Source organism: Pan paniscus, chromosome 21 (assembly GCF_029289425.2).
Source record: "Pan paniscus chromosome 21, NHGRI_mPanPan1-v2.0_pri, whole genome shotgun sequence".
NCBI lineage: Eukaryota > Metazoa > Chordata > Mammalia > Primates > Hominidae > Pan > Pan paniscus.
In genome coordinates, this window is record NC_073270.2 from 4,690,695 (window position 1) to 4,716,925 (window position 26,231).

General features: G+C 56.4%; 1 protein-coding gene and 1 long non-coding RNA gene across 3 annotated transcripts; one reads left to right on the top strand and one right to left on the bottom strand.

The window, feature by feature from the left end:
* Positions 1-5,679: 5,679 nt before the first annotated feature.
* On the top strand, positions 5,680-26,085 carry HSPA12B (heat shock protein family A (Hsp70) member 12B). Of its 2 annotated transcripts, XM_024926892.4 has the most exons (14): positions 5,680-5,799; positions 9,285-9,449; positions 11,672-11,731; positions 13,833-13,930; positions 15,299-15,423; positions 17,914-18,100; positions 18,491-18,595; positions 18,913-19,029; positions 21,214-21,388; positions 22,229-22,315; positions 22,747-22,851; positions 22,966-23,224; positions 23,779-23,882; positions 24,486-26,085. In XM_024926892.4, exons 2-14 carry the CDS (start codon positions 9,395-9,397, stop codon positions 25,139-25,141), a joined length of 2,133 nt encoding a protein of 710 aa, XP_024782660.2. In that variant the 5' UTR covers positions 5,680-5,799; positions 9,285-9,394; the 3' UTR covers positions 25,142-26,085. The 2 variants fall into 2 exon arrangements, with proteins under 2 accessions (XP_024782660.2, XP_003821426.2); XM_003821378.5 differs by lacking the exon at positions 9,285-9,449 and having other exon boundaries at positions 5,684-5,799.
* LOC117977132 (uncharacterized) lies at positions 15,431-23,772 on the bottom strand. Its single transcript, XR_004668104.2, has 3 exons — positions 23,582-23,772; positions 22,054-22,293; positions 15,431-17,411 (listed from the first exon to the last, which is right to left on the bottom strand). It is a non-coding gene; the product is annotated as an uncharacterized LOC117977132 (long non-coding RNA).
* Positions 26,086-26,231: the final 146 nt, after the last annotated feature.

The following is a 26,231-nucleotide window of genomic DNA, read 5'->3' on the forward strand; positions in this document are numbered from 1 at the left end:
GGCCAGGATGGTCTCGATCTCCTGACCTTGTGATCCACCTGACTCGGCATCCCAAAGTGCTGGGATTACAGGCGTGAGCCACTGCACCCTGCCTGGCTTGCGTGTTTTCTGACATACTGTCAAAAGGATACTCATACTAAATGGCAACACATTCTCAAGCCCCTTCCTTTTCTTCTCCTATCTGCTTTACCACACACCATAGCTGCTCTTACCGTTTTCTCCTTAAAAACTCAAAAAAACCTTCCCCCAACCTATCTATCCACTTCTTGTCCTCCCCTCAAACCCACTCCATTTTGATTCTGCATCATAAAAACCAAGCAGAGTTCTGGGGAGGCAGAAGCCTCCTCGTATGATATTGGAAGGGGGTGGATGAAATTGAGCAGACAAAGCCAGAATCCTCTTTTGTGGAAAGATGGGGGCAGTGGGCAGAGGGAAGCAGGCTCATCTCTTTCCCTCTCTTCCCTTCCCTTCTCTTTCACACCACACGCTCCGCCTGGGTGAGCTCATCGTCCTCGTGTCTTCAATTTCCACCTCCAGGAGATCGACTGCCAAATTTCTACCCGCAATCCCAAACTCCACTCTGAGCTCCAGACCCATCTACTAATTGCCTAGTCAACATTTTCTCTGTGGGATCGAATCAGATAGGATTATATTCTGCTGTGACTAACAGAGACTGAAAATTCAGAGTCCTAAACAAAAGACTTTCTTTTTCTTGTGCTGAAAAGTCTGGAAGTACACAGCCCTAGGCTGGAATAGGGATACTGCCGGGGGGCTCCGCCTCCTTGCAGGCTGCCCCTCTGCTATCACCAGGGTGTGTCCCTCAACCACACTGTCCAAAGTGGTGACTGAAGGACCAGTCCTCCCACTGACATTCCAGGCAACAGAATGGAGAAGAACAGGCTGAGGAAGGAGGAACCACAGGCGCCCTCCAGCTGTTTCAAGGAAGGTTCCTGGAAGACGCTAAATAACAATTCCGTTTATATCTCATTAGCCAGCCTTAGTCACGTGGCAACACCTAGAAGCAAGAAAGGCTGGGAAATATACTGTTTCTGCTGGGTTACCGTATGCATGACTAAAAAGAGAGCGCTCTGTTCTTAGGAAAATGAGAATAGACTGGGTTGGGGGAGGATAACCAGCATTGGCTACACTGCAGCCCCACAACCTCCTCATGCTTGAGGTGGCTGAAATAAAAAGAGCATCTCCCCCCAACATTTCCTTTCCCTTAGTCTTGTTCCTTTTCTGTACCCCATACCCTAGCAGAGGGGCAATTCTGTGGGGTGGGCTCACTGGCAAGGGGAGGTCTCACCCAAGCTCAGTCAAGGGTGAGCAGAGAGAATTGTACAAGGAAGCTGAATTTCCAGCTGGTCTGGAGGACACACTGAAAACCCCAAACAGAAGATGTCCAGGTGGAGCAAATGCAGCTGAGAGTTCTTGTCCAAGGGGACAGAATGTCAGCAGAGTAGGACACAAGGGCAGGTCTCTACTAAAAGCACCAGGGGCAAAGTCACCCAGCCCTTCATCCGGCTGGCCACCAAGCACATCGGCTCCACTCTGCCTCCTGCCCGTGCCACCCTTTGCACTTTTGTCTGTACCATCTCCTCCACCAGGAGTGCCCTTCCCGCTCCTCCATGTGGTATACTCTCAGCCACCCCTCAGGCTCAGATCCAGAGCCACCTCCTCCAAGATGTCTCCACCTGTCTGCTGGGAACCCTCACATCACACTGGGAGAAGAAGCCAAAAGTGGGGGGGTCAGTACAGAGGTGTGGGAGGTAGGTCCAATCCTGGCTGGACCTGGCTTTGGGTGTCATTTGGGACAGGGTATTGGGGAGGTTCAGCAGGAAGGTGGGACCTCAAGGCTTTCTTTTTATGAAGGAGGAGGCACCAGCTGTTGACAGAGCAGCAACAGCAGGGAGCCACCAAGGCTGAGCCTTGAACCCTGGGCCACCAGACTCCTGCAGACAACTGGGAGCAGCTCAGCCTCTCACACTCCCATTTCCAGGGAGGAAGATGATGCAGCCTGAGGCAATTGGCCACATGGAGGAAGTTCAGCTGGGCGGGGCAGGCAGAGGAATTCCTGGAAGGAAGCTCACCCCTCAGCACTGGGGTAGAGGGACACTAGAGACAGGGGTGGCCCAGGAGCTGCCCACCTCCTATCCCCATGAATAAGCAGGTGGGCCCGGGTGACCAGCTGGGAGCCACCCCTGGGTGCTCAGGTACCATGCTTCTGGCCCAGCCTCCTGAGCTGTGGCACAGGCAAGAGCACCGGCCCACGGGGTCTGCATGGGGCAGTGACCTGTTCTCTCTAAGCTTCAGCTTTCTCATCTGTAGAAAGAGGGTGAAGAGTCCTTCCCCACCATGGTTGTGGTGAAGGTAACTGAAGTGTCAGGGTAGGGGACCCAGCAGGGTACCAGCACACCTGAGGTTCAGTCAACAAGGACCACTGGTGAAGAAAACCTCTCCCACCCTCCCGTCCCTCCTGAGGCAGGTGGTGGAGGCACATGCCCTCTCCATTGTGTGTGCATGAGTGTGTGTGTGCATGCATGTGTGTGTGTGCGTGTGTGTGTGCATGCATGTGTGTGTGTGTGTGTGCGCACATGCATGTGTGCCAAGCTCTGGAGAACAAGCAGCCAGGCTTGGGCAGGAGTCCGGGGGCAAGGGGGGGACATGCAAAGTTCTCTCCACAGCCCCTCAGTGCTAACAGGCTGAGGTGGGGGATGACACGTCTTAGAAACAAACTTCACCCTCTGCCCTAAAACTGCCTGCTGGTCTGCCACATCGGGCCAAGCTGTGGGTACTTGGAAAGAGGGCCCTGCTCCTGCCTTCCAAACCCAGGAAGTCTTCTTGAAATCCCCATGGAGGGGACCTGGGGCCAGGGGACTCCCCAAGCAGACACCGCACCCACACAGGGGTCTAAGGGACCCCTTTCTCCCCAACCGCCTGAGGTAGGGATGGATGTGGACAAGCAGCTCAGGGCTGGGGCTGGCCTAGGTGGAAGGTTCAGAAGCACAGAAGGCAGGATGTGCCCGAGGGGCCGGACATGGGGTTGGAGGCTAGGGCTGGGAAAAAGAGTTTGGGAGATCAGCCAAGGGCAGTCCACGCCTTGGCTCTTCTCTAGGTCATGGGGAGCCGTGGAGAGTATAGGAGTGGTGATGGGATGGCACCAGATTTGTGCCTTTGAAAGTCACCTCTGGTTGCAGATAGAGATGGATTGGGGGCAGGGCTGAGAGGAAGGGCATCTCATGAGAGGGGAAATCCCTGACCACAGTCCAGAGGAAAACAGCGGGCCTGGGGAGAGGCTGCTCCTGGGGAGGACCTACTCAGAGGCTGATTCTTCCTCGTGCTACCCCACCCAGGGAGATGCAGGAAGCTGGTGAGGTCAGTGGGTGGGCCCACAACCATGCTGGAGAGGAGCAGGAGGGAGACGGGAGGGCACAGAGAGGTAGAGGGCAGGGACTCTGAGGACCCTCATCCATGCCCACCTGGACAATTGAATCGAGCTTCCTCTAGTGTGGAATGTGGGCTCGCTGGGGCTATTTGCTATCCTTCTCTCATGTCAGACTGGATGCGGCCCAAGGGTGGGGTCTGTGACTCCCTCATCAGACTGAGGGGGGCTGAAATGTGGGGGTGGGGGAAGGAGGGAGCTTCCAAACAGGAAGGTTTGGAGGGCGCTGGCACTGAGGACAGGGGATACGCCCCCCATGAGTCTTCACCCCTGCTCTGAACCTGCTGCTGTGGCCCTCAGAGACGAGCCCATCTTTGGAGCTGGAGGTGGGGACAGGGAAACCAGGTGGAAGGGAAAAAGAAAAAAGGGGCAGGCATGAGTGTGAGGGGCCAGACCCTGCAGCCCCCAGGACATGCACAGCAGACACACACTTCAATCCCTCCTGGCTCTGCTCAGCCTCAAACGAGGTGCAGGCCTGCAGGCCCCGACCAAGGACCCCTGTTACACACAGACACAAAGACACAAGATGCAGCAACACACACACGTAATACAGAAACATAGTCACACACTAGCGCACACACAGACACAGTCAGACAATCCAAGAAACACACTCACACATGAACAGACATATAAGCAAAGTCTTACACATACAAAGACACACTTAAGCACAGACACAAACACACCAACAGATGCACAGACAGACACACATAGACGCACACTGGGAGGCGGCCTGTGGAGACTGCTGATTGGATACCATGTTGGCTTGGTATCCAGAATTGTTGGTGCAGTGCACACCCCATGCCTGACCTCATTAAGGAGGTCCTCTAGGGCAGTGGCTCTGAGAAGAAAGGCAGCAAGACTAGGGAGGTGACACTGTAGCTGGGGAGCATTTTGGCTGGGCAGAGAGGAGGAAGGAGAGCATTTCAGGGAGGAAAAATAGCCCTTGCAAAGGTTTGGAGTGGAAGAGCAAAAGGGATGTCTCAAGAACTGTGCCTCATTTGATGGGGCTGTGGGGTCCTTCTCTGACGGGCAGCCTTCCCAGGCACAAACGGAGGTGGACTGAGAAGCATCTGGAACTTCTGTGGGGGCACATGGGGCAGAGGGGAAGGGGAACAGGCAGAACGAGTCAGCTGCCTTTGAAAGCTCCACGAGGGACCTAGCAGAAAGTCATTCATTCATTCATCCGTTCATTCATTTATTTATGACAGGGTCTCTCTCTGTCACCCAAGCTGGAGTGCGGTGGTGTGATCACACTTACTGCAGCCTCAAACTCCTGGGCTCAAGCAATCCTCCACCCCAGCCTCCTGAGTACCTAGGACTACAGACGTGAGCTACTACACCTGGCTAATTTTTAAAACTTTTTAGAGACGGGGTCTCCCTTTGTTGCCCAGCCGGCTTCAAGCCATCCTCCCACCTCAGACTCCCAAAGCGCTGGATTACAGGCATGAGCCACGGTTCCCAGCCCAGAAAGAGATCTTCACCCCACAAACCCCCTGTCTGGAGGCCAAGTCCCAGCATCCCCAAAAGGGCCCCGGTTAGGACAAGCAAAAGGCTGTGAGCCTCGGAGGAGAGGCTGGGTGCCCCTTGGTGCGGAGTGGTCCCCTCGCCGGGCATGGGGCCTCAGTCTGTGAGACTCCGCGCCTCGGTCGTCTGAACTTGAGCAAAGACAGAGCTAGGCCTAGCCTGGGGACCCGAGGGCCTGCCCTCATCCGCAATTCTGCCTCTTTTCTGGCCACTGAGGACTGGGCTAGGGAAACTGTAGGGGCAGTGGGGGTGGGAGGAGAGAGGGTTCTGGGTCAAGGGACTGGAGGGGTCTGGGGCAGGGAAGTGGAGGGGTCAAGGGTGGGCCCTTCCCCCTCCGCTGTTGGGCCCTCGCTGAAGGGGCCGAGGCTGAGCCCCAAGGTGGGCCTGTGGGGGCGGGGCAGGGGAGCCCCTCAGCAGCTGGACCGCAGGAGGCCGACGAGGGTCTGGAATCCCTCTTCCCCTCCCTCCGCCGCCCCCTCTCCCTTCTCCCACCCCCTGGGCTGCTAGGGGAGCGGGGGAGGCGCAGGAGGGGCTCAGGGAGGGGCCCTGGACGCGGGACCAGGCTGGGCCCCTCGGCGGAGGCCCGCGCAGGCAGGCCCCGCCCCGGCCTCGCACATCTGGGCCGGGAGCGCGGGCCGACCCGGCGGCGCAGGCGGCGCGGCCATCCGGCCTGGGGGAGGGGGCGGCGGGCGGGGTGGGCGGCGCGAGGAGGCGGGAGGCCTCAGGGCCGGGCGCACGTCGAGGGCTGCGGCCGCCGCAGCAGGCACGGCCAACGAGCTGCGGGCCCGGGATCGCGGCGGCTGGACGGGGCTCGAGCTGTCGGGAGGGCGGAGGTGAGTTCTGGGGCGGGGGCTGCTGGGCGCCCCGAGTGGAGAAAGGCGAGGAGGTTTGCCGTCCCGGGCTGTCGGCTGAGACCCCACCAAAAACCTCCAGACTTTGTCTGGTGGGGACAGATCTGCAAGCCCCTCTCTTCAGCGAGGCTGCGGGCTCGGGAAGGCACTTGGGGCAGCGACCTTGGTCTCCCACCTGGGCTTCGGGGGACCACCTCCCCTGTCCCTCGCACAGCTGCTCAGAGGCTTAGGCTGGAGAAACTCCTGTGTCTTAGGGGCTGGCAGGACCGGTGTGGGCTGGGGCCTGCTCCAGGGAGCCAAATTGAGGGACCCGGTGCCTAGGTCTGAGGTGGAAACCTGGGAGTTGAGTGTATGTGTGTGTGTTGGGGGGTGCCTCAGGGGTCCCAGGCCCTGTGGTCCCGAAGCGCAACAGAGTACTGAGTGGCCCAGGTGCCAGGGTCTGAGGCTGGGACCTGGTCTTCCGGGCCAGCTTGAGGTCCAGGTGGGGTGGGGTCCAGGTTCCCGCTAGGGCAGTGGAGCCTATCTGTGAGGTTAGCGTGTGTTGATGAGAGAGACTGGAAGGGAGTGATCACGAAACTAGGGACCCTCCGGAGAGCAGACGCAGCGCAGGAATCCCAGGCGAGAGGGGTAATGGGGGGCTGTGGGCAGAGCATGGGAGGGGCTCTGTTGTTTGTGAACTGGCTGCTCCCATGATGAGGACCCAAGGGGGTGCGGCAGGATGTATGGAAAGCAAAGATGAGGACAGGGAGGGGCCATGGGAGGCCATTTCTGTCACTCCCTGCCCCAGCGCAGGATGGGGCAGCCACCTCACTCAGCCACACATGGTCCCATCTTCTTAAGGGCTCCTCTCCAGAACAGAGTGGGGCAGCCCTTTGGGTGCCGTTTCTGATCTGTGCTTTGGGCCCTGGTTGGCCCAGTCTGTGGGTTGGAAGAAATGCCTGTGGCCTCACTTAGCCCGCTGACGGAGTCCTGTTCCATTACAGGGCTGGCTGGGTGCTGAGCAGAGAGCAGCAGGCGGAAGAGGCAGGGTCCTAGTGAGGAGGGGAGCTGGAAGGACCTGGGTGGGCTCTTTGTCTACACAGGCATCGTGTGGAGCCCTGAAACCCAGAACACTGCATTCCCATAGTGCTCCTGGGGACATGAGCGCCCAGCTGAAACACCCCACACAGGAAGAGATCCTCCGAGGACTCTGTCAGGCAAAGGGTTGGGCCCCTGCAAGGTGGCTCACGCCTGTAATCCCAGCACTTTGGGAGGATGAAGCGGGAGGATTGCTTGAGGCCAGGTGGTCGAGGCTGCAGTGAGCCGTGATCGTGCCACTGCATTCCAGCCTAGGCAACAGAGCAAGACCCTGTCTCAAAAAAAGGAGCGGGAGCGGGCGTGGGGGCAGGGTTCGTCCTAGGCTATTGTAAGACCAGGGGATACTCTGGGATGGGAGTCTCTGGTTGTGAGTTCCTGCTGGGCCACACCCTATCCTGGTCCCCAGTGACTAATCGGCCCTGCCTATTGGGTAGAAGTCAGGGCCAGGGGTCAGGGTGAAGCTGATGACTAGAGGTCAATATGAAGCCAAGAGTTAGGGGTCAGTCCATGGGCAGGGTTAGGGATCAGGCTGGGGCCAGAGTTTGGCATGTGCTTGTAGCCAGGAAATGGAGTTCCTTTCTGTGTAAATCAAACTGTCCCGCTCAATTACTCTCAAACCCATAGGCACCACCAGTCTGAAATTAGTAGGCCCCTGAAGCGGGGCTCAGCCTCCCCTCATTTTCAACTGTGGACTCTGCCCAGACCTAGCTTTTGGGGGCTGGGCTTGTCCCGTGTTCTGTGGTCAGCATTCTCCTTAAGTGTCCCTGGGTGTGTGTGCTCGCTTGGCAGTCAGCCACCTCTTGGCTTACCTCCACCTCTCGGGGAATCCATGGGATACTCCTTCTTTAACACAATTTTTTTTTTTTTTTTTTTTTTGGAGACAGGGTCTCACTCTGTCACCCAGGCTGGAGTGCAGTGGTGTGATCATGACTTACTGCAGCCTCAACCTTCCAGGCTCAAGCAATTCTCCCACCTCAGCGTCCAAAGTGGCTGGGACTCTAGGCATGCACTACCACGCTGGGCTAATATTTGTATTTTTTGTAGAGATGGGTTTTTGCTGTTGCCCAGGCTGGTCTCGAACTCCTGAGCTCAAGCAATCCACCCACTTTGACCTCCCAAAGTGCTAGAATTACAGGCATGAGCCACCACACCCAGCCCTTAACACAAATTGATTTAGTTCCTACCTCCTTCCTTAAAAAACTCATGATGACTAGAATGCGATTCTCAGTAAGACCAAAATATCTAACAAGAAAATTCAGAATCTGCATCATGAAGGGAAAGAACACTGCTCAAACCTGCCCAACTCCCTGCTTTTATCAATACCTTGCATATCTGGACTTGTTAACATAAGCCCTCTGTGTCACCCATTCTACAGGAAAGGGCACTGAGGCACAGAGATGTGGCATGATGCACTCACGCCAGGTGCCATAATAGGCTCTTGCCATCCCTGAAACCCCAGCATAGGGGCACTCAGCATATCGCACAATGAGAGATGGTAGATAACTGGACAAGCTTCCGATAGCTGGGAAGAGTATAGGCCCATGGTTTGGATGTGGAATCCAGTGTAGAGCGAGGACTCAGTCTTTTTTTTTTTTTTTCTTGAGATGGGGTCTCGCTCTTCTCGCCCAGGCTGGAGTGCAATGGCGCGATCTTGGCTCACTGCAACCTCTGCTTCCCAGGTTCAAACGATTCTCCTGCCTCAGCCTCCTGAGTAGCTGGAATTACAGGCGTCTGCCACTACGCTTGGCTAATTTTTGTATTTTTAGTAGAGACAAGGTTTCACCATGTTGGCCAGGCTGGTCTCGAATTCCTGACCTCAGGTGATCCACCTGCCTCAGCCTCTGAAAGTGCTGGGATTACAGGAGTGAGCCACGGCGCCCGGCCCAGAGTCTTTTTTTTCTAGTGGTTCTAGGTTGTTTCTCCTCCAGGTACAATAGCCTCGGTCCAGAAAATCCATTCATTCATTCATTCAACAAAGTGGTTCCCCAGTGCTTAGCACAGAGCCTGGCATGAAGAATCTCGATAAGTGTTTGCTGAAGAATCAGAACAACATACAAATAAGGCTGCCAGCTCCTCCCTCGAGACCTTGATCCAGTAGTATGCTGGTTAATGGTTTCCAATCAGCTCTGGAAGAAGGATAAAATCCTGATTTATGGTGTTTGCCAATTTCTGTCGTGTAAATACTCCCAGCCATGACTGATTTGAAGCTACCAATGTGATGTCATTGAATGCAGAATTGGGAAGAGATAGAAAGAATCAGCTCGCATGAGCTGGTGGGACCCAGCTCAGCATCCCACTCCATCATCCTGAGCTGGGCTCTGGGCTCCTGCCCCTGGTTCCTAAGAACCCTCCCCTCCCCCTCTCTGTGCTTTCCCTTTTCTCCTCAACAGCCAGCTGCTATATGCGTACCCACAACCAGCACCCATCCTTCTTCTGATTCTGATTCCTGAGCATCCAACTCCAATGGTACAGAGGACAGCAAGAGTGTCTGGAAATCTCCATGGTGCTGGCCATGCAGGAGAATCCTGGACATACAAGAGTGTGTGGGAGTCCAGGTGTCTGTCCACAATGGGGCTGGTTTGTGTGAACTGTGTGAGCAAGGGTGTGTGCATGTGTCTATGGGCATGCCAGAGCCAGCTCTGTGTCTGCCTGTGTTCTACAGCAAAACTTTCAGACTGGGCCGCTGGTGACAGAGAAGGAATGCGTTGGCCCTGCGCAGCCTCCTCCTTTGTTTAGAGGAGCAGCCAGGCCTACCAATGAGAACACAGTGTCAGTGGTCTGCAGACTGGCTGAGAGACACTGTTGAGCAACACTTCTCAAACTTCAATGTGCACCTGAATCACCTGGGAATCTTGTTAAAATAGGCCAGACGCGGTGGCTTACGCCTGTAATCCCAGCACTTTGGGAGGCTGAGACGGGCGGATCACCTGAGGCCAGGAGTTCGAGACCAGCCTGGCCAATATGGTGAAACCCCGACTCTACTAAAAATACAAAAATTAGCCAGGCATTTTTAGGTGGCATTTTAGGCAAATTAGGTGGCGCATGCCTGTGGCCCCAGCTACTTGGGAGGCTGAGGCAGGATAATCGCTTGAACCCAGGAGATGGAGATTGCAGTGAGCTGAGAACTGAGATCACGCCACTGCACTCCAGCCTGGGGGACAGAGTGAGACTCTGCCTCAAAAATAAAATAAATAAATAAATAAATAAATAAATAAATAAATAAATATGAAATACACGTTCTGATTCAGCAGGTCTGGGCTGGGGCCTGAGGTTCTGCATTTCTAACAAGCTTCCAGGTGATACCAATGCTGCTGATCCTCAGCCCACACTTTGTGTAACAAAGCTGTTGATGGTTTGGAATATCCTGCCTATAGCCTGGCTCCAGAACTCCATAGACAGGATCGAGCCCCTCCCATCTTAGAAAATAAATATTCTTCCTCACCTCCCTTCAGCTTTAGCGCCCTCCAACTACTGCCCTCACATGTATTCCTGATTTCAGCCAAGCTTTTCAGAAATTCTAGCTCAATATGATTGCGTCACTACACTCCAGCCTGGGCAACAGAGTGAAACTCCATCTTAAGAAAAGAAGTTCTAGCTCATGTCACCTCTTGCTCACTCCTCACCTAAGCTTCCCTCCCTTGGGCCACTAAAACAGTGTTTCCAGTCTCATCTGGGGACCTTTTACAGGGATCTAGCTTTACCCATCTCTTGGTACAATCTTCATGAGACCATGAGGCATCTCAGTCTCCTGGGCCGGTATATATTCCTCTGTTCAGCCTTTAAATGTAGGTTCTCCTCGTGACAGAGTGACACCCTATCTCAAAACAAACAAACAACGAAGGCCAGGCACGGTGGCTCATGCCTGTAATCCCAGCACTTTGAGAGGCTGAGGTGGGCGGATCACCTGAGGTCAGGAGTTCGAGAACAGCCTGGCCAACATGGCGAAACCCCGTCTCTACTAAAAATACAAAAATTAGCTGGGCATGGAGGCACTCACCTGTAATCCCAGCTACTGAGGAGGCTGAGGTAGGAGAATGGCTTGAACCTGGGAGGCAGAGGTTGCAGTGAGCCAAGATCGTGCCACTGCATTCCAGCCTGGGCAATAGAGTGAGACCCTGTCTCAGAAAAAAGAAAAGACAAATTGAGTCATGCCCCCACCCCACCCTGCCACCTCAAACCTTTCAAGATTTGCTGTTGCCCTTCATATAAAATCAAATCTGAAATAGGGTGCACAGGCCCTGCCTGCAGGGTAAGCCCAGCCCAGCCCTCTGTCCAGACTTACCATGTCCTCTTCCCACCCCGCATTATCCAACTTTGACCTTCCTAGCACTCAGCAATGCTTGTCATTTCAAAATCACTTGCCTGATTATCTCCTCCATCAGACCGTTGGTTTCTAGGGCAGGGACAGTGTCTCTCTGGGTCACTATCTCCCAGCACCTGGCACAGAGCAGGCACCAGAAAACATTTAGGAGGATCCTGATTCCAAGAAAGTAAAGCCATTTTTTGACACAAGCTGGGAACTGTGGGACTTTAGATGAGATTTAAGGAATTACTGTTAATTTCATTAGACATGAGAATGGCGTTGCGATGACATTGTTTAAAACGTCTTTATCTGTTGGAGAGATGTATTAAAGAGTTCACAGGTGAAACAACATGATGGCTGGGATTTGCTTCAAAGGACTCCAGCCAAAAGTAAACAAATAAAATAAATAAGCATTCAGATGAGGGAACAAAGGGACAAATAAATCCCACTCTGCTTGTCTGTTCCTGTTGACAGCTACAGGGCCTGCAAGGATGTTGGCTGTCCCGGAGATGGGCCTGCAGGGGCTGTACATCGGTAAGAACCCCCACCATTCTGCCCTGACCCATCACCCGCTCACCTGAGCAGGCACTGAGACCCACCTACAGGTTGTGCAATGTACCTCTCCCACAGAGCTTCCCAACAGCTCTTCTGTGAGTGAGTGTGTGTGTGTGTGTGTGTGCATGTGTGCAGGGCAGGTCTGTGTTTACTGGACCCCCCTGTGTGTGCAGGAAGGGTCTGTGTGCACAGGTCTGTGTATGTGAGTATGTGTGCACACAGGACTGGTCTATTCACAGGACCCCCATGTGTATATGAGTGTGGGCTGAGTGCGTGTGTTTGTGTGTGCCAGAAGGGTCTGTGCACACAGGAGTGTATGCATGTGCATGTGTTTTGTTCAGCCTCTGTCCACAGGACCCTGTGTGAGTGTGTCAGTGAGTGTGTATCTCAGCGGGCAGGTCTCTGTGCACAGGATCTGTGTATGGGAGTATAGTCTGCAGGTGGGCACGCATGCAGAGAGTTCTGCGTGTGCATGGAGGGTCTGTGTGCACAGGAGTGTTTGAATGTCCATGTGTTTTGTTCAGGCTATGTGCACAGGACCCCGTGGGAGTGCATCAGTGAGTGTGTGTCTCTGCGGGCAGGTCTCCGTGCACAGGATCTGTGTATGGGAGTATAGTCTGCAGGTGGGCACGCATGCAGAGAATTCTGCGTGTGCATGTGCGTCTGACCATAGCCTGGTCTGGGAGCAGGCTTGGGTTCTCTGCAGGGGTGGGAGGCCGGAGGCAAGAGGGACACTCCTCAGGAAGTCCATTCACAAAGACCTGGTGGGCTGGGCCCTTCCTTCCTGCCTCCCTTCCCAAGCTCGAGCCACAGCAACTTGGCCTCTCAGGCTGCAGCTGGTGGCAGGGCCGGAGCCTGCCCTGGCTGCCTGAGGAGAGGGAGCCCTTGAAATGTGGCCACTTTTTCCCTGCCCCTCCAGCACCTCAGACTCTGGCCCTGTCCAGGCGCTTCCCAGAGTCCCCCTCATGCCTGGCCCTTCGCCTGTGTTCCCAGGTTACCCCCAAGGCCAGGGAGAGTGGAGACCTGCCTGGCAGCACATGACAGGACTGTGGCTGAGGGAGCACAGGGCCTGCCTGGCTCAGCCTAAGGCGAGCCAGACCTGCCTGATTTGTGCATGGAGCTTCCTACCAGATCTCACTCTCCCTCCCTAGCCAGCCTCCCTGGCCTGTCCATGGATATCAAGGCTGCCCCAGTACTCCTCACATGCCCCTTAGCAATGCCCAGTGTGGTGGTGGCAGCTACCAGCCAGGCAGGCCCTCCTGCCCCATGAGCTGCCTGATCCTCGGGGCCAGGCCTGGGGCTGTCCTCCAGGGCTACTCCACTGCCTCCCACCAAAGGTCCAGCTCAGTCCCAGGCGTGCAAGAGGGTCTTGATGGGGCGTCCTGCCCTGAAATGCTGGCTCAGGGTGTGTGTATGTGTGTGGGTGGGGGGTGGGAATCAGACTTCCTAATGTTGTGGACACCCCCAGTTCAGGACTGGGCTATCTCTATGAGTGTGGGAGGAGGTGCTCCCCCTCCTCAGTCCTCCTCAAGCAGCCAGCTGGGCCTGTCTGTGGCCCTTGTGGGCATGGGAGCTGCAGAGTTCCCTCAAGTCCTGATTAGAACCACGTGGCCCAACTTTAGGGTGGAGGGGAGCAGCCCCACCTCCTAGCCAGTTAGCTCTGTAGCTCCAGCTTCTGAAGGGGGAGGGCTTCTCTCTCCTCTACTCCCTCCCAGGAGCTCACCTGCCCTATCTCCCCTGCCCTTCCATCTCTGGACTGAGTCTCCCTGCCACACAATGCTTTTCTGTCTCTCTCCCCTCCCACACTGTGTGTCTGAGGGGCCCTAGTGGGGAGACAGTGAGTTCCCAGGGAAAGCATGGGTCACCTGCTAGGGAAACGTTGCCTCTGATAGCAGACCCTCAGCTCCTGCCCCTACGTCATGTGTGTCTTTCCTACACCCCCCAGTCCTCCTCCCCAGCAGAGAGCCCTTTGCCTTAGCCCAGCAAGGACTGATGGAGAACCTTTGGGTGCCTGGCTTGGGGCCCCGCTGCCATCCCTACCCTGCTTGTGCCAGGATGAACTGCCGTCTCTTCTCTGCAGGCTCCAGCCCGGAGCGGTCCCCAGTGCCTAGCCCACCCGGCTCCCCGAGGACCCAGGAAAGCTGCGGCATTGCCCCCCTCACACCCTCGCAGTCTCCAGTAAGCCCGGAGCAGGGACCAGGTGGTGGGTGACCTGGCTGGTGTGGACAGGGTCGTGCCTGGCAAAGTCATGACAGGGCCTCAGCTAGGAAGGAGGAGGGGATGGGGGTACCACCATGCCTCTTGTCCCCGTACACTCCAGTCATGTGCCCCCCAGAAGGATTGGCCTTGGGTGACCCTGGACTATAAGGGTAACAATTCTACTGAGAAGGCGAGCCGCATGTAACTAACTCCCAACCCCCACACACACAGGAGGCACCCACGGCCATTGAAGCTGGCCTGGCTGAGGCAAGTGTTCCTCTGAGCATGTGGCTTTTCTAGGTCCCCAGAGCACTGGGCCTCTTGTGGACCACAGCCCACCTTAATCCAAGTCATACCTGAAGGAGAGGAGATGTGTTGCCAAAAAAAAAAAAAAATAGTCTGGAAACCATTAGCTTGGGCTGGGCACGGTGGCTCACACCTGTAATCCCAGCACTTTGGGAGGCCGAGGTGGGCAGATTGCTTTGAGCTCAGGAGTTCAAGAACAGCCTGAGCAACATAGCGAAACCCCATCTCTACAAAAAATACAATTAGCTGGGCGTGGTGGTGCACACCTGTAATCCCAGCTACTCGGGAGGCTGAGGGTGGAGAATTGCTTGAACCTGGGAAGCGGAGGTTGCAGTTAGCCAAGATCGCACCACTGCATTTCAGCCTAGGTGACAGAGTGAGACCCTGTCTCAAATAAAAAGGAAACTACTAGCTTGAAGTATCCAGGACACCACCTCCCCACCCCCAAGCTCCCTGGGTCACCCCACCTGGATGACCTTGCCCTGGTGATCCAGCTTAGGGACACCCTTATTCTTAGGGAGTCCAGCCCTGGCATAGGAGAAGGCACACACTTCTCTGTGGACATGCACGTGCCCTCTCCTCTCTGCCACAGAATCAGACAGTCTGGTTTGTGTCACTATGGCCACAAAGAGCAAGAGGATAAAATATATACACTGGTCCATGTGCTGTAAAACTGCCTGGAGGAGCAAAATTGCTCGCAGCTGGGCCCAGACTAATGGCTGCCTCTGAAGATGGTGTGAGGTGGGGGTGGGGCTAAGGCAGTCCAGAGGGAGGGTGGGCGGAGGCTGGAAGCAGGAAAGCAGGAGCTTGAGCCAAACCCTGCCTGGGGCTACCTGAGAGACACGTCCAAGGCTCAGCCTGGAGCCTGGGAGGGCAAGGGAGCCCGAGCAGGTGGGCAGGTGGGGTGGGCCAGGTCCAGGGCTGGTCTGGACCACAGTCAGTGGGGGGGAGTGTCTTCCCCATGCAGAGGAAGCATTGGGGCTGTGGGGGATGGGGGTGTCCCTGCTGGCTGCTTGCTAATTCTAAGTCTTGCACTTGCAGAAACCCGAGGTCCGAGCCCCCCAGCAGGCCTCCTTCTCTGTGGTGGTGGCCATTGACTTCGGCACCACGTCTAGTGGCTATGCTTTCAGCTTTGCCAGTGACCCTGAGGCCATCCACATGATGAGGTGAGGTCAGCTGGGCTGAGAGAGTGAGGTGGGGAGGGTGGGGATTCCTCATACCTTGGTCCCAAAAGTACTGTCACCGAGACATGGGGTCTCCTTGGAGGCCCTGCCACCCCCAGTCTGGGGCTCCCCACTGGGGCAAAAGTTGGAGGATGGGCCCCAGGCCTGGGTCCTTGGCCTCAACTGGAGCAGCTCCCAACCCTCTGTAGGAAAAGTCAGACTTTGTTTTTAATTTTGAATTTTTTTGAGATATAACAAACATAACAATAAAATATGCAAATGTTTTTTATTTTCCTTTTTTTTTTTTTTTTTGAGACGGAGTCTCACTCTGTTGCCTACGCTGGAGTGCAATGGCACGATCTTAGCTCATTGCAACCTCCACCTCTCGGGTTCAAGCGATTCTCCTGCCTCAGCCTCCCAAGTAGCTGGGACTACAGGTGTGCGCCACTATGCCTGGCTAACTTTTGTGGCGTTTTTTTTTTTTTTGAGACGGAGTCTCACTCTGTCGTCCAGGCTGGAGTGCAGTGACGCGATCTCAGCTCACTGCAAGCTCTGCCTCCTGGGTTCATGCCATTCTCCTGCCTTGGCCTCTTAAGTAGCTGGGACTACTGGCGCCCGCCACCACACCCAGCTAATTTTTTTTTTTTTTTTTTGTATTTTTAGTAGAGACGGGGTTTCACCGTGTTAGCCAGGCTGGTCTCAAATTCCTGACTTCGGGTGATCCGCCAGCCTCGGCCTCCCAGAGTGCTAGGATTACAGACGTGAGCCACCACACCTGGCCTTTTTTTTTTTTCTTTGAGACAGGGTCTCGCTCTGTCACACAAGCTGGAGTGCAGTGGTGTGATCATAGCTCACTGCAGCCTCAAACTCCTGGGCTCAAGCAATCCTTCCACCTCAGCCTCCTGAGTAGCTAGGACTACAGACAGCACCACCACACCTGGCTAATTAAAAAAAAAAAATTTTTTTTTTGGAGAGACAGGGTCTCACTGTGTTGCCAGGGCTGGTCTTGAATTCCTGGCCTCAAGTGATTATCCCACTTTAGCATCCCAAAAATGCTGGAATTACAGGCGTGAGCCACCATGCCCAGCCCACAAATATTTTTCTAAGCTTATAGACAAACACACACATATACAAACATATATGTGTTTTTTAAGTAAAAGTGAGATATACAACTTGCTTTGTTTTAAAGCTTCAACACTATTTTGTAGATATTTCACGTCAGCACATATGAAGCTGCCACTTTCTTTGAACGGCCTAGTATTCCATAGTACAGATGTGTCATAATTTATCCATTCCCCTATTGACAGTTTTAGGGGTTTTTTTTCCTCCTCTCATTTTTCACTATTACAAAAAGTGCAGCAGTAATATCCTTCTTTGAAAACTTGTGCTGCAGTCTCCATGGGGTAGATTCCTAGAGGTGATTCCTAGGTCCAACATCTCAAATCTTTTTTCTTTTCCTTTTTTAGTAAAAAGGAAAAGAAAATAAAAAATAATAAAACAAGAAATAAAAATAAAAACAAGAAAATGAAGGTTCTAAGGGCTGAGTTGACAAGTCACACAATTGTTTTGAAAGACATGTTTCAAAAATCCATTCAAATGTTGGGTTTTATGTGAACACTCCCCTTGGGACCTCAAGACCCCAGTCCTCTGAATGTGTCCTAGAGGGTCAGCAGGCAGTAGGTGAAGCTATAGGAGACCTCAAAGCTCTCAACCCAGACTGGGATGGGAGGTAAGAGGGGCTTCCCAAGGCCTGGAGACTGGATGGAAGGGTGAATGGAGAGATGACAGACAGGTAACTGCTCCCAAAATACATGGGACTTGAGCTTCATGAGATTGGACTGTCCTTCCTTCCACATCACAGGAAACCACAAAGGCTCTGAGCACTTACAGCCCTCTAGGAGCTGCAGGGCATCCCAGATGTCTTGTTGATCAACACACATGGCTGAGGCCATGCTGGGGCTAAGGACACATCCAGGAACACTGTCTCTGTCCTGTGGAGGTGACAGTCACAGGAAATAACTGGGGGACATTCCAGCCTCCTCCCAAGCTCTCTCTTCCCACCAGACACCAAGCCCCTAACATCTCTAGAATACCCATCTACTTCTCTCCATGGCCACTGATCGTGCCCAAGTTCAGCCCCGACCTTCTCTCAACTGGGTGGCTGCAATATCCTCCTCCTTGGTTTCCTTTCTCCATGCTCCCTTCCCTGCATTCTGTTGCTCCATGGGAGCCAGTGACCTTTCTTTCTAAAGGCAAATGTGGTCATACCTCCTGGCTACTTTAAATCCACGAAGACAGAATTCTGAATGGCCTTCTGTGCTCTTCATGATCTCACCTTAGCATTCTTGTATTTTCTCCTGCTGCCTATGGAGCCGACCCATAGCTAGTTCTCCCTGCTCTTTCACATCTGTAAGTTTTTGCACATGCTGTTCCCTCTGCCTGGATTCCCACCCAAGAAGGGAGGGTTGCACTGACTGCCCTGTGCCTCTGCAGGAAATGGGAGGGCGGAGACCCGGGCGTGGCCCACCAGAAGACCCCGACCTGCCTGCTGCTGACTCCGGAGGGCGCCTTCCACAGCTTTGGCTACACCGCCCGCGATTACTACCATGACCTGGACCCCGAAGAGGCGCGGGACTGGCTCTACTTCGAGAAGTTCAAGATGAAGATCCACAGCGCCACGGTGAGTCACAGGGCTCCAGACAGGGAGGCGGGGCCAGCATGGAAAAGGGCAGGGCTAATGGGGGTGGGTGGGACAAAACCAAAACGTGTGAGGACGGCCCCGATGGAGTCGTGGCTGAGAGGGGGCGGGGCTAAAGGGAGACGTCGGACTCCGGTGTGGGCGGAGCTCAGAAATGAGGTGGAGGCGGGGCTAATAGTGAAGCTGGGGTTGCAGGAGGGGTGGGGCTAAGGAGAGGGGTTGGGGCAGAGCTAATGTCACATTGGGGCAAGAGTGGGACGGTGGTTAAGAGGAGGGGAAGCTCCAGGAAACGGGGTGATTTTAAGAGCGAGGTCGTCAGGAAATCAGTGCCAAGCTGAGGCCTCCTGCAGAGCCGCCCTGTGTCCCTGCCAGGATCTCACCTTGAAGACCCAGCTAGAGGCAGTAAATGGAAAGACGATGCCCGCCCTGGAGGTGTTCGCCCATGCCCTGCGCTTCTTCAGGGAGCACGCCCTTCAGGTGCGCTGCGGCCCCACCTCTGCCGACTGTGGCAGGGACCCCCTATTTTCCCCTCATCCGAAACCGCTCCCCCATCCCGTCCCCGACATTGGATGGGTAGCCACCGCCGGAGCTCAGAGGTCATCTTCTCCAGTACCCACCTCCCTTTTTGTCTGGTAGAGCCTGCACCAAGCCATACTGATGGGAGGGGGGCCGATTCTTCCAGCTCTGCTGGGAAGTCCTTCCTGTGATTTGATTAGTACCTCCAGTTCCGCAGAGGGCTGAAGACCACCCTCCCTCCAAGCCAGCTTTCCTCTCACTGCCCCGTCCTGTACCAGGAGCTGAGGGAGCAGAGCCCATCGCTGCCAGAGAAGGACACTGTGCGCTGGGTGTTGACGGTGCCTGCCATCTGGAAACAGCCAGCCAAGCAGTTCATGCGGGAGGCTGCCTACCTGGTGAGGACGTGCAGGCGGGCCCGAGAACACTGCTCAGGAAGGGCCAGGCCTGTCCCCATGCTTGCATGCACCCCACCACCCTTGAGACCACAGAGTCATTATGGAAAGAACTTCAGCCTGCTCCTGATGGGAGTTTGTAGAGTTGCTCCCACCAGGAGAGGGAGTGGGCCTGCAGGAACAGGGGACAGAGGGACAAAAGACACAGCCCAGGCCAGTGTAGACAGTGCCTTAAGTCAGGTGTCCTAAAAGCAGAGCCCAAGATGGAGAGTCTTTTTTTTTTTTTTTTTTTTTGAGACAGTCTCGCTCTGTCGCCCAGGCTGGAGTGCAGTGGCGCGATCTCAGCTCACTGCAAGCTCTGCCTCCCAGGTTCACGCCATTCTCCTGCCTCAGCCTCCTGAGTAGCTGGGACTACAGGTGCCCGCCACCACGCCCGGCAAATTTTTTGTATTTTTAGCAGAGACGGGGTTTCACCCTGTTAGCCAGGATGGTCTCAATCTCCTGACCTTGTGATCCGCCCACCTCGGCCTCCCAAAGTGCTGGGATTACAGGCGTGAGCCACCGCGCCCGGCCAAGATGGAGAGTCTTATACGTGAGGTCTATTGAAGAAGGTTTCTCAGGAGAAAGGCGAGGGAGGGAGGCGGGACAGGAGAAGGAGCTATGAAGGATGTGGTCTTTGCTGGAGTCTAGCCTCAGGTTTAGCCTCAGCTAGATCCCATGGGGAGCTGCAGAGGGAGAACTGTAGCACAGAGTTGGGGCCGGCTTCTTGCACATCCGTATCGGTCTGTCACTGGTTCTGGGGATATGGGAGGGAAACCTCTCCAAGTGAGGCCATTCCCATTCAGCTGAGGGCAGTTATCCAGAGGAGGTAGCAGCTGTGAGCCAATAGCAGCCAACACTCACAGTGGCAGGCAGGGCACCCAGAACATTCACTTCACTTGGCATCAGTATTTTGAGGGACACCCCCACCACCGCCCACCTTTGTTGGTTCTTGAGCAGGGGAAATAGGACTATGAAATAAAGGGAGGCGATTCTAGCCAATGCATACAGGTCTTCCTACCACTGAGATGCTCAAAGGTCTAGAGCAAGGAGTTGGGGGGGCTCCAGTGGAGACAGAGAGGGCATAGCCTCAAGACTCATTGCTTGGTCATAACCCTGGAGCCTTGGATACAGACCCTAGGCTGTCCAAAAGGGATCTCAAGCCTGCCTGTGGACACCCTGGAGGGACCCCCAATCCTCCCATACCTATGGGCCAGGCATGACCCAGGGCCAGGTCTGTAAATGTCTACACTTTTCACTGGAAGGAGCTAACCCTGAGCACAGTGGACATCCCTGTGCAAAGATCAGGACGGAAGCAAGGCTGTCCCCAGCCAGAACAAACACCTGCTCCCCCAGCGTCCCCTTGCCTATTTCCCCACCCTCCTTCTCACGCTGTTCCCTGGCTGCTCAGGAAAGTCTGGCCCTGGGTAAAAGTCTCCATTCACACCCTTATCCCTCTCCCCTATCTGGTCAGAATCTGGGGAACCCTACAAAATCATAATATACTTCTCACAGGGATCCCCTACCCTGAAGGAAATAACTCCAGATCTCAAGCGTTTTTCTCCACCCAACTGGCCTGTCTTGGTGCCTGGAATTTCAGCTTCCTCCCTGCTGTATCAGATTCCCTGGGAACAAAGTTCTCCTGGAAGTGGGGTGGCCTATGGCTACCGTCTGACACCAGCCTAGTGGAGAAAGAGGGTTCAATGAGCTAAAAGGGCTCCCCACCACCTCCTCTGAGCCATCACACCCCCCCACATTGTGCTAGAGTCCCTGCCAATACCCCCAGCCAGCGCTCAGCTGGCCGCTTGTACCTGTGAAGGGGAACCTTGCTGCAGCCCCGCTATCTTGGGAAATTTGAAGGGGCAGATCCCAGGGGTTCTAGGTCTGCATTCTGTCTAGAGTCTTTTCCTGCTGGGCAACTTCTTGGCATATTTGGCCAGGGCCATTCCCTCCCCAGCCTGGTCACAGCGTGGCTATGAGGCAGCTCCAAATTTGTGCAGCACAGAGGGGCCTGAGAGGCCTAACATGGGTGGGGTGTGATGGAGGAGGAGGTGGGAGCCCCACAGGCCGCGGTTCCCCACCTCACAGTGCCATCTTAGGTGTGACAGCCCACAGTGCTGCCTGACCCTGCCCACCACCCATCCCCAGGCTGGACTAGTGTCCCGAGAGAATGCAGAGCAGCTACTCATCGCCCTGGAGCCCGAGGCCGCCTCGGTATACTGCCGCAAGCTGCGCCTGCACCAGCTCCTGGACCTGAGTGGCCGGGCCCCAGGTGGTGGGCGCCTGGGTGAGCGCCGCTCCATCGACTCCAGCTTCCGTCAGGGTGAGCTGCCCCCGGGGACACCACCCACCCCCGGAGGGTCAGAGGGTCACTGAAGCCAGAAGCTCAGCCATGTCTAGTATGAAGGGGAGAGGGTACCCACCCTGGAGGAGCCCAATTTGAGCAGGCAGAAACATGGCTGGCGGAGCCTGACTGAGGAAGGGAGGCACAGCCCTGCCCAAGGGCAACCTCGTCCCAGGGTGGGACATGCCCTACCTAGGGCAGCCCAATCTCAGGGTGGAGATTTCACCTTGCCCTAGGGGAGCAAAGTCTGAGGAGGGCAGGACTCCGCCCAGCCCTGAGTCTGAGGGTTGGGGGAGACACAGACTACCCCAGGAGGAAATTGCTGGGGTACTGACAAAGGAGGAAGTCAGCCCACTGCATCAGCTGTCCCCTTCACTCCCCTCATCTTCCCCGACACACATCAGCCCCAAGCTCCTGCTGCCAGGACCAAGCACCCAGGCCAAGGACAGCTATGGTCATCCTCCCAAATGCCATCTCCCAGGGCAGGGAGAAGCCCTAAGTCCTGAGTCCCCTCTGAGACTCCAAAGACCTACCTGCCTCCGCTCCTCCAAACCCCTCTAACCCTGATTTTGCCATGACCTGAGACCTCCTGCGTTAAAGGAAGGCCCTGTGTCCCTAAATATTTCCCCACAGCTGTTGGATACAGGGTGGGAGTTTGGGGTTCAGGATTGCCCTCTCCCAGTCAGGAGCAGGTTGGAGTTTCAGGAGCACTGGCTGTTCCCAGTGCCCATGGAGGTCCTGGGCAGGAGGATGGGAGTTGAACGCCATAGCTGGAGCATCTCCTTCTAATCTCACTCCCTGCTGTCTCCTGACCCCCAGCTCGGGAGCAGCTGCGAAGGTCCCGCCACAGCCGCACGTTCCTGGTGGAGTCAGGCGTAGGAGAGCTGTGGGCAGAGATGCAAGCAGGTAGGGGGAAAGGGGGATGGAGTGTTATCCTTGGCCCCTACCGGGCACCATATACTGATGGGGGCAAGGGCATGTTTGCAAAGCCCGTCTCTTCCTCCTCCATCCGCTGTACCTAACCTGGCCGTCCCCTCACAGTCACCCGCACCCCCACCCCACTCACAGCGGCGCCCCTAACTCCCACTCCTCCAGGGGATTCTCCGCGGACGCTCGGGTGGAGTTGCAGAGCCTCTGGAACCATTTCTCCCCCACACCCTGCGCCCATATGTGGTGGTCTGAGGTTCAAGCACCTGAAGCCCCTCACGTCCCTCCCCCGACCCTGCAGACAGGCCTTGGGACCCGGGGCAGGGCTGGAGGCTGGGCGAGGCTGGAGGGGGCGCAGGGCTGAGGGTGCGAGGCCGCCCACGAGTGTGTGCCCGCGCTCGCCGCCGCAGGAGACCGCTACGTGGTGGCCGACTGCGGCGGAGGCACCGTGGACCTGACGGTGCACCAGCTGGAGCAGCCCCATGGCACCCTCAAGGAGCTCTACAAGGCATCTGGTGAGTAGCCAGGCGGCGCCCCGGTACCCAGCGCGACCCGGGCTCCGGCCCCGCCACTGCCCCCTGGCGGCCCGGTGAGCGCTGACGCCCTCTTCGCCCCCTGCTCCACCCCAGGGGGCCCTTATGGCGCGGTGGGCGTGGACCTGGCCTTCGAGCAGCTGCTGTGCCGCATCTTCGGCGAGGACTTCATCGCCACCTTCAAAAGGCAACGGCCGGCAGCCTGGGTAGATCTGACCATCGCTTTCGAGGCTCGCAAGCGCACTGCTGGCCCACACCGTGCAGGGGCGCTCAACATCTCGCTGCCCTTCTCCTTCATTGACTTCTACCGCAAGCAGCGGGGCCACAACGTGGAGACCGCTCTGCGCAGGAGCAGGTGGGTCCTGGGCCCGCGGGCTCAGGCAGGGTTTGCCGACCCGGGAATGACCATGCACTGGAGGGTCCCGGGCCCCAAGGAACGGTGGGGGTCTGCCTGATTCATCCCACATATACACTAAGCCAGCAGGGCGTCGGGGCGGGGCGGCGGGGAGCGGCGAGTGAGTGCCCCAGCCCAGCAGGCTCCACCCACGGAATCCGCAGCCCGAACTGGGGCAAGACAGAGAATCATGGCAGGGAGGCGGCAATGCCTATCTCCTCCCAGCCTTCTCTACACCCCCACCCCGGGCCCTGCCGGCCCATGCTCCTCGGTTTCCCTGCACCAAAGCAAGGGGAGGCCCCTCCCAGGACCTCGTACCTGGAACCTGGAGCAGGCTGGCAACTAAATCCTCTGAGTGAACATCCAGCAGGTCCAGTCCTCCAGACACCACGTGCAGTCGGTGCCCAGGCACTTCTGCCTGGAGGCAGAGGTAGAGAATAAGGACCACGGACCCCAAACTGGGGCAAGCAGCTGGGCCCTGACCGATGGATATTTGCCCCTTTCACCACCAACAGCGTGAACTTCGTGAAGTGGTCCTCACAGGGGATGCTCCGAATGTCTTGTGAAGCCATGAACGAGCTCTTTCAGCCCACCGTCAGCGGGATCATCCAGCACATAGGTGAGCACCTGAGCTTGGTCCCCCACCCGCCCCTACAGAAACAAACAGATGCGGAATAATTCCCCCTCATCAGTGCCTAGATACCTCCACACATCCATACACTGTGATGAGACCTAGAATCATCTAGAACACCTGCGGGATGAAGTGCAGTGGTGATTAAGAGCTAGGGGGTTGATATGTAGTCTTGCCAAGGCAAAAAACTTCTGGTGCCTCAGTTTCCCCATTTTTAAAATGGGGTGATAGTATTGGGTTCTCAAAACGTTATCACAGGGATAAAATGAGCTGAAGTACCTAGAGTGAGCACAATGTCTTGCACACAACGTCTAGGTATTTAATACGTGTAAAATGCATATCCTTATCTCTCGTCCTCCACGTCGTGGTGGGAGAGAAGTGGGGAGCGTGAGTGTTGGGGAGGCGAAGCCCTCGAGGACTCCCGTGAGCTCTCAAAGAAAGTGCTCAAATGGCTACTTTCTAGTCGCCAGGTAGGTACAGGCTAGGGAGGGGAGGCGCCGGTGGCCGCCTAGTGGTGGCCTCAGTGGCTCTCTCCCCCCCGCCCCTTCTCCTCTGCCCCCTTCACCCGCGTCCCCCCGTCCTGTCCCGCAGAGGCCCTGCTGGCACGGCCAGAGGTGCAGGGTGTGAAGATGCTGTTCCTAGTGGGCGGCTTCGCCGAGTCAGCGGTGCTGCAGCACGCGGTGCAGGCGGCGCTGGGCGCCCGCGGTCTGCGTGTCGTGGTCCCGCACGACGTGGGCCTCACCATCCTCAAAGGCGCGGTGCTGTTCGGCCAGGCGCCGGGCGTGGTGCGGGTCCGCCGCTCGCCGCTCACCTATGGCGTGGGCGTGCTCAACCGCTTTGTGCCTGGGCGCCACCCGCCCGAAAAGCTGCTGGTTCGCGACGGCCGCCGCTGGTGCACCGACGTCTTCGAGCGCTTCGTGGCCGCCGAGCAGTCGGTGGCCCTGGGCGAGGAGGTGCGGCGCAGCTACTGCCCGGCGCGTCCCGGCCAGCGGCGCGTACTCATCAACCTGTACTGCTGCGCGGCAGAGGATGCGCGCTTCATCACCGACCCCGGCGTGCGTAAATGCGGCGCGCTCAGCCTCGAGCTTGAGCCCGCCGACTGCGGCCAGGACACCGCCGGCGCGCCTCCCGGCCGCCGCGAGATCCGCGCCGCCATGCAGTTTGGCGACACCGAAATTAAGGTCACCGCCGTCGACGTCAGCACCAATCGCTCCGTGCGCGCGTCCATCGACTTTCTTTCCAACTGAGGGCGCGCCGGCGCGGTGCCAGCGCCGTCTGCCCGGCCCCGCCCTCTTTCGGTTCAGGGGCCTGCGGAGCGGGTTGGGGCGGGGGAAACGATAGTTCTGCAGCCTGCGCCTTTCCACGCCCTCCGGCCCCGGGGGAGATAAGGTCATGGGAGAGTGGGTGGGGACACACCCAGAGACTGGCTTTGGGATTGGGCTCTGGTCCGCTGACTGCCAGGCTGAAGGGACCCGCCAAGGACTGAACGGGTAAGAGAAGAGGTTTGCAAGACAGAGCGCGCAGCCCGGCAAGGGGCATGTGACCCCCAAGGAAGAACGCAACAGAAGAGTCCTGGTCTGAACTTGGCCGAGTAGGGGTGGGGGTGGGATGGCAGGAGGAGCCGCAGGAGGAAGGAGGTTGTGCAGGGTCTGGACCTGCAGGGCTGAAGTTCACTCATTGACCGACTCAGCCCCAACCGGGAGCCAGGCAGAAAAACCCTGTGCCGTAGGAAAGTGACTGGAAGTGGACTCCAGAGGGACAGGTGTGGTAGCACAGTCCTGGTGTGGTGCTGACCACCCAAATATGACTGCGAATTGAGGAAAGGGCAGTAGATCTCTAATGGGGAGGTGGGAACATTATTGTGGTGGAGGCAATTATGAGGGTAGCATTTCTTTCGAGACAACACACCCGTCTGGGAAGGCCCCAAGGTCAGCTTATGAAGGACCCCACTTGCACCCCACCCCAGCCATGGAAGAGCAGCTGGAGGGTGGATGGGGAGGCCAGAGGGAGCACTGAGGGGTGGTCCCAGCTCTGCTATTGACTCGGTATGCCTTTAGGACATTCTCTTACCGCTCATGGGCCTCAGTTTCCTAAAGTGTGAAATGTCAGGCACTTCCCTCTAACTGTGGCATGCAACAGCCCCACCTGCCTGAGAGCCCTGAGGTGACAATAAAACATTTATGCTCAAGGGGAAGCCACAGCCTGCTGATATGGCGTGGAGACCCTAATAGTGGGAGGAATGCAGGGGTTCCCGGTGCTAGAGAGAGAAGGGAGAAAGCTTTCAGCTGTGCATAGGGAACTGACCAGAAGGGGGTGCTGCTGTCTCCCATCAAGCAT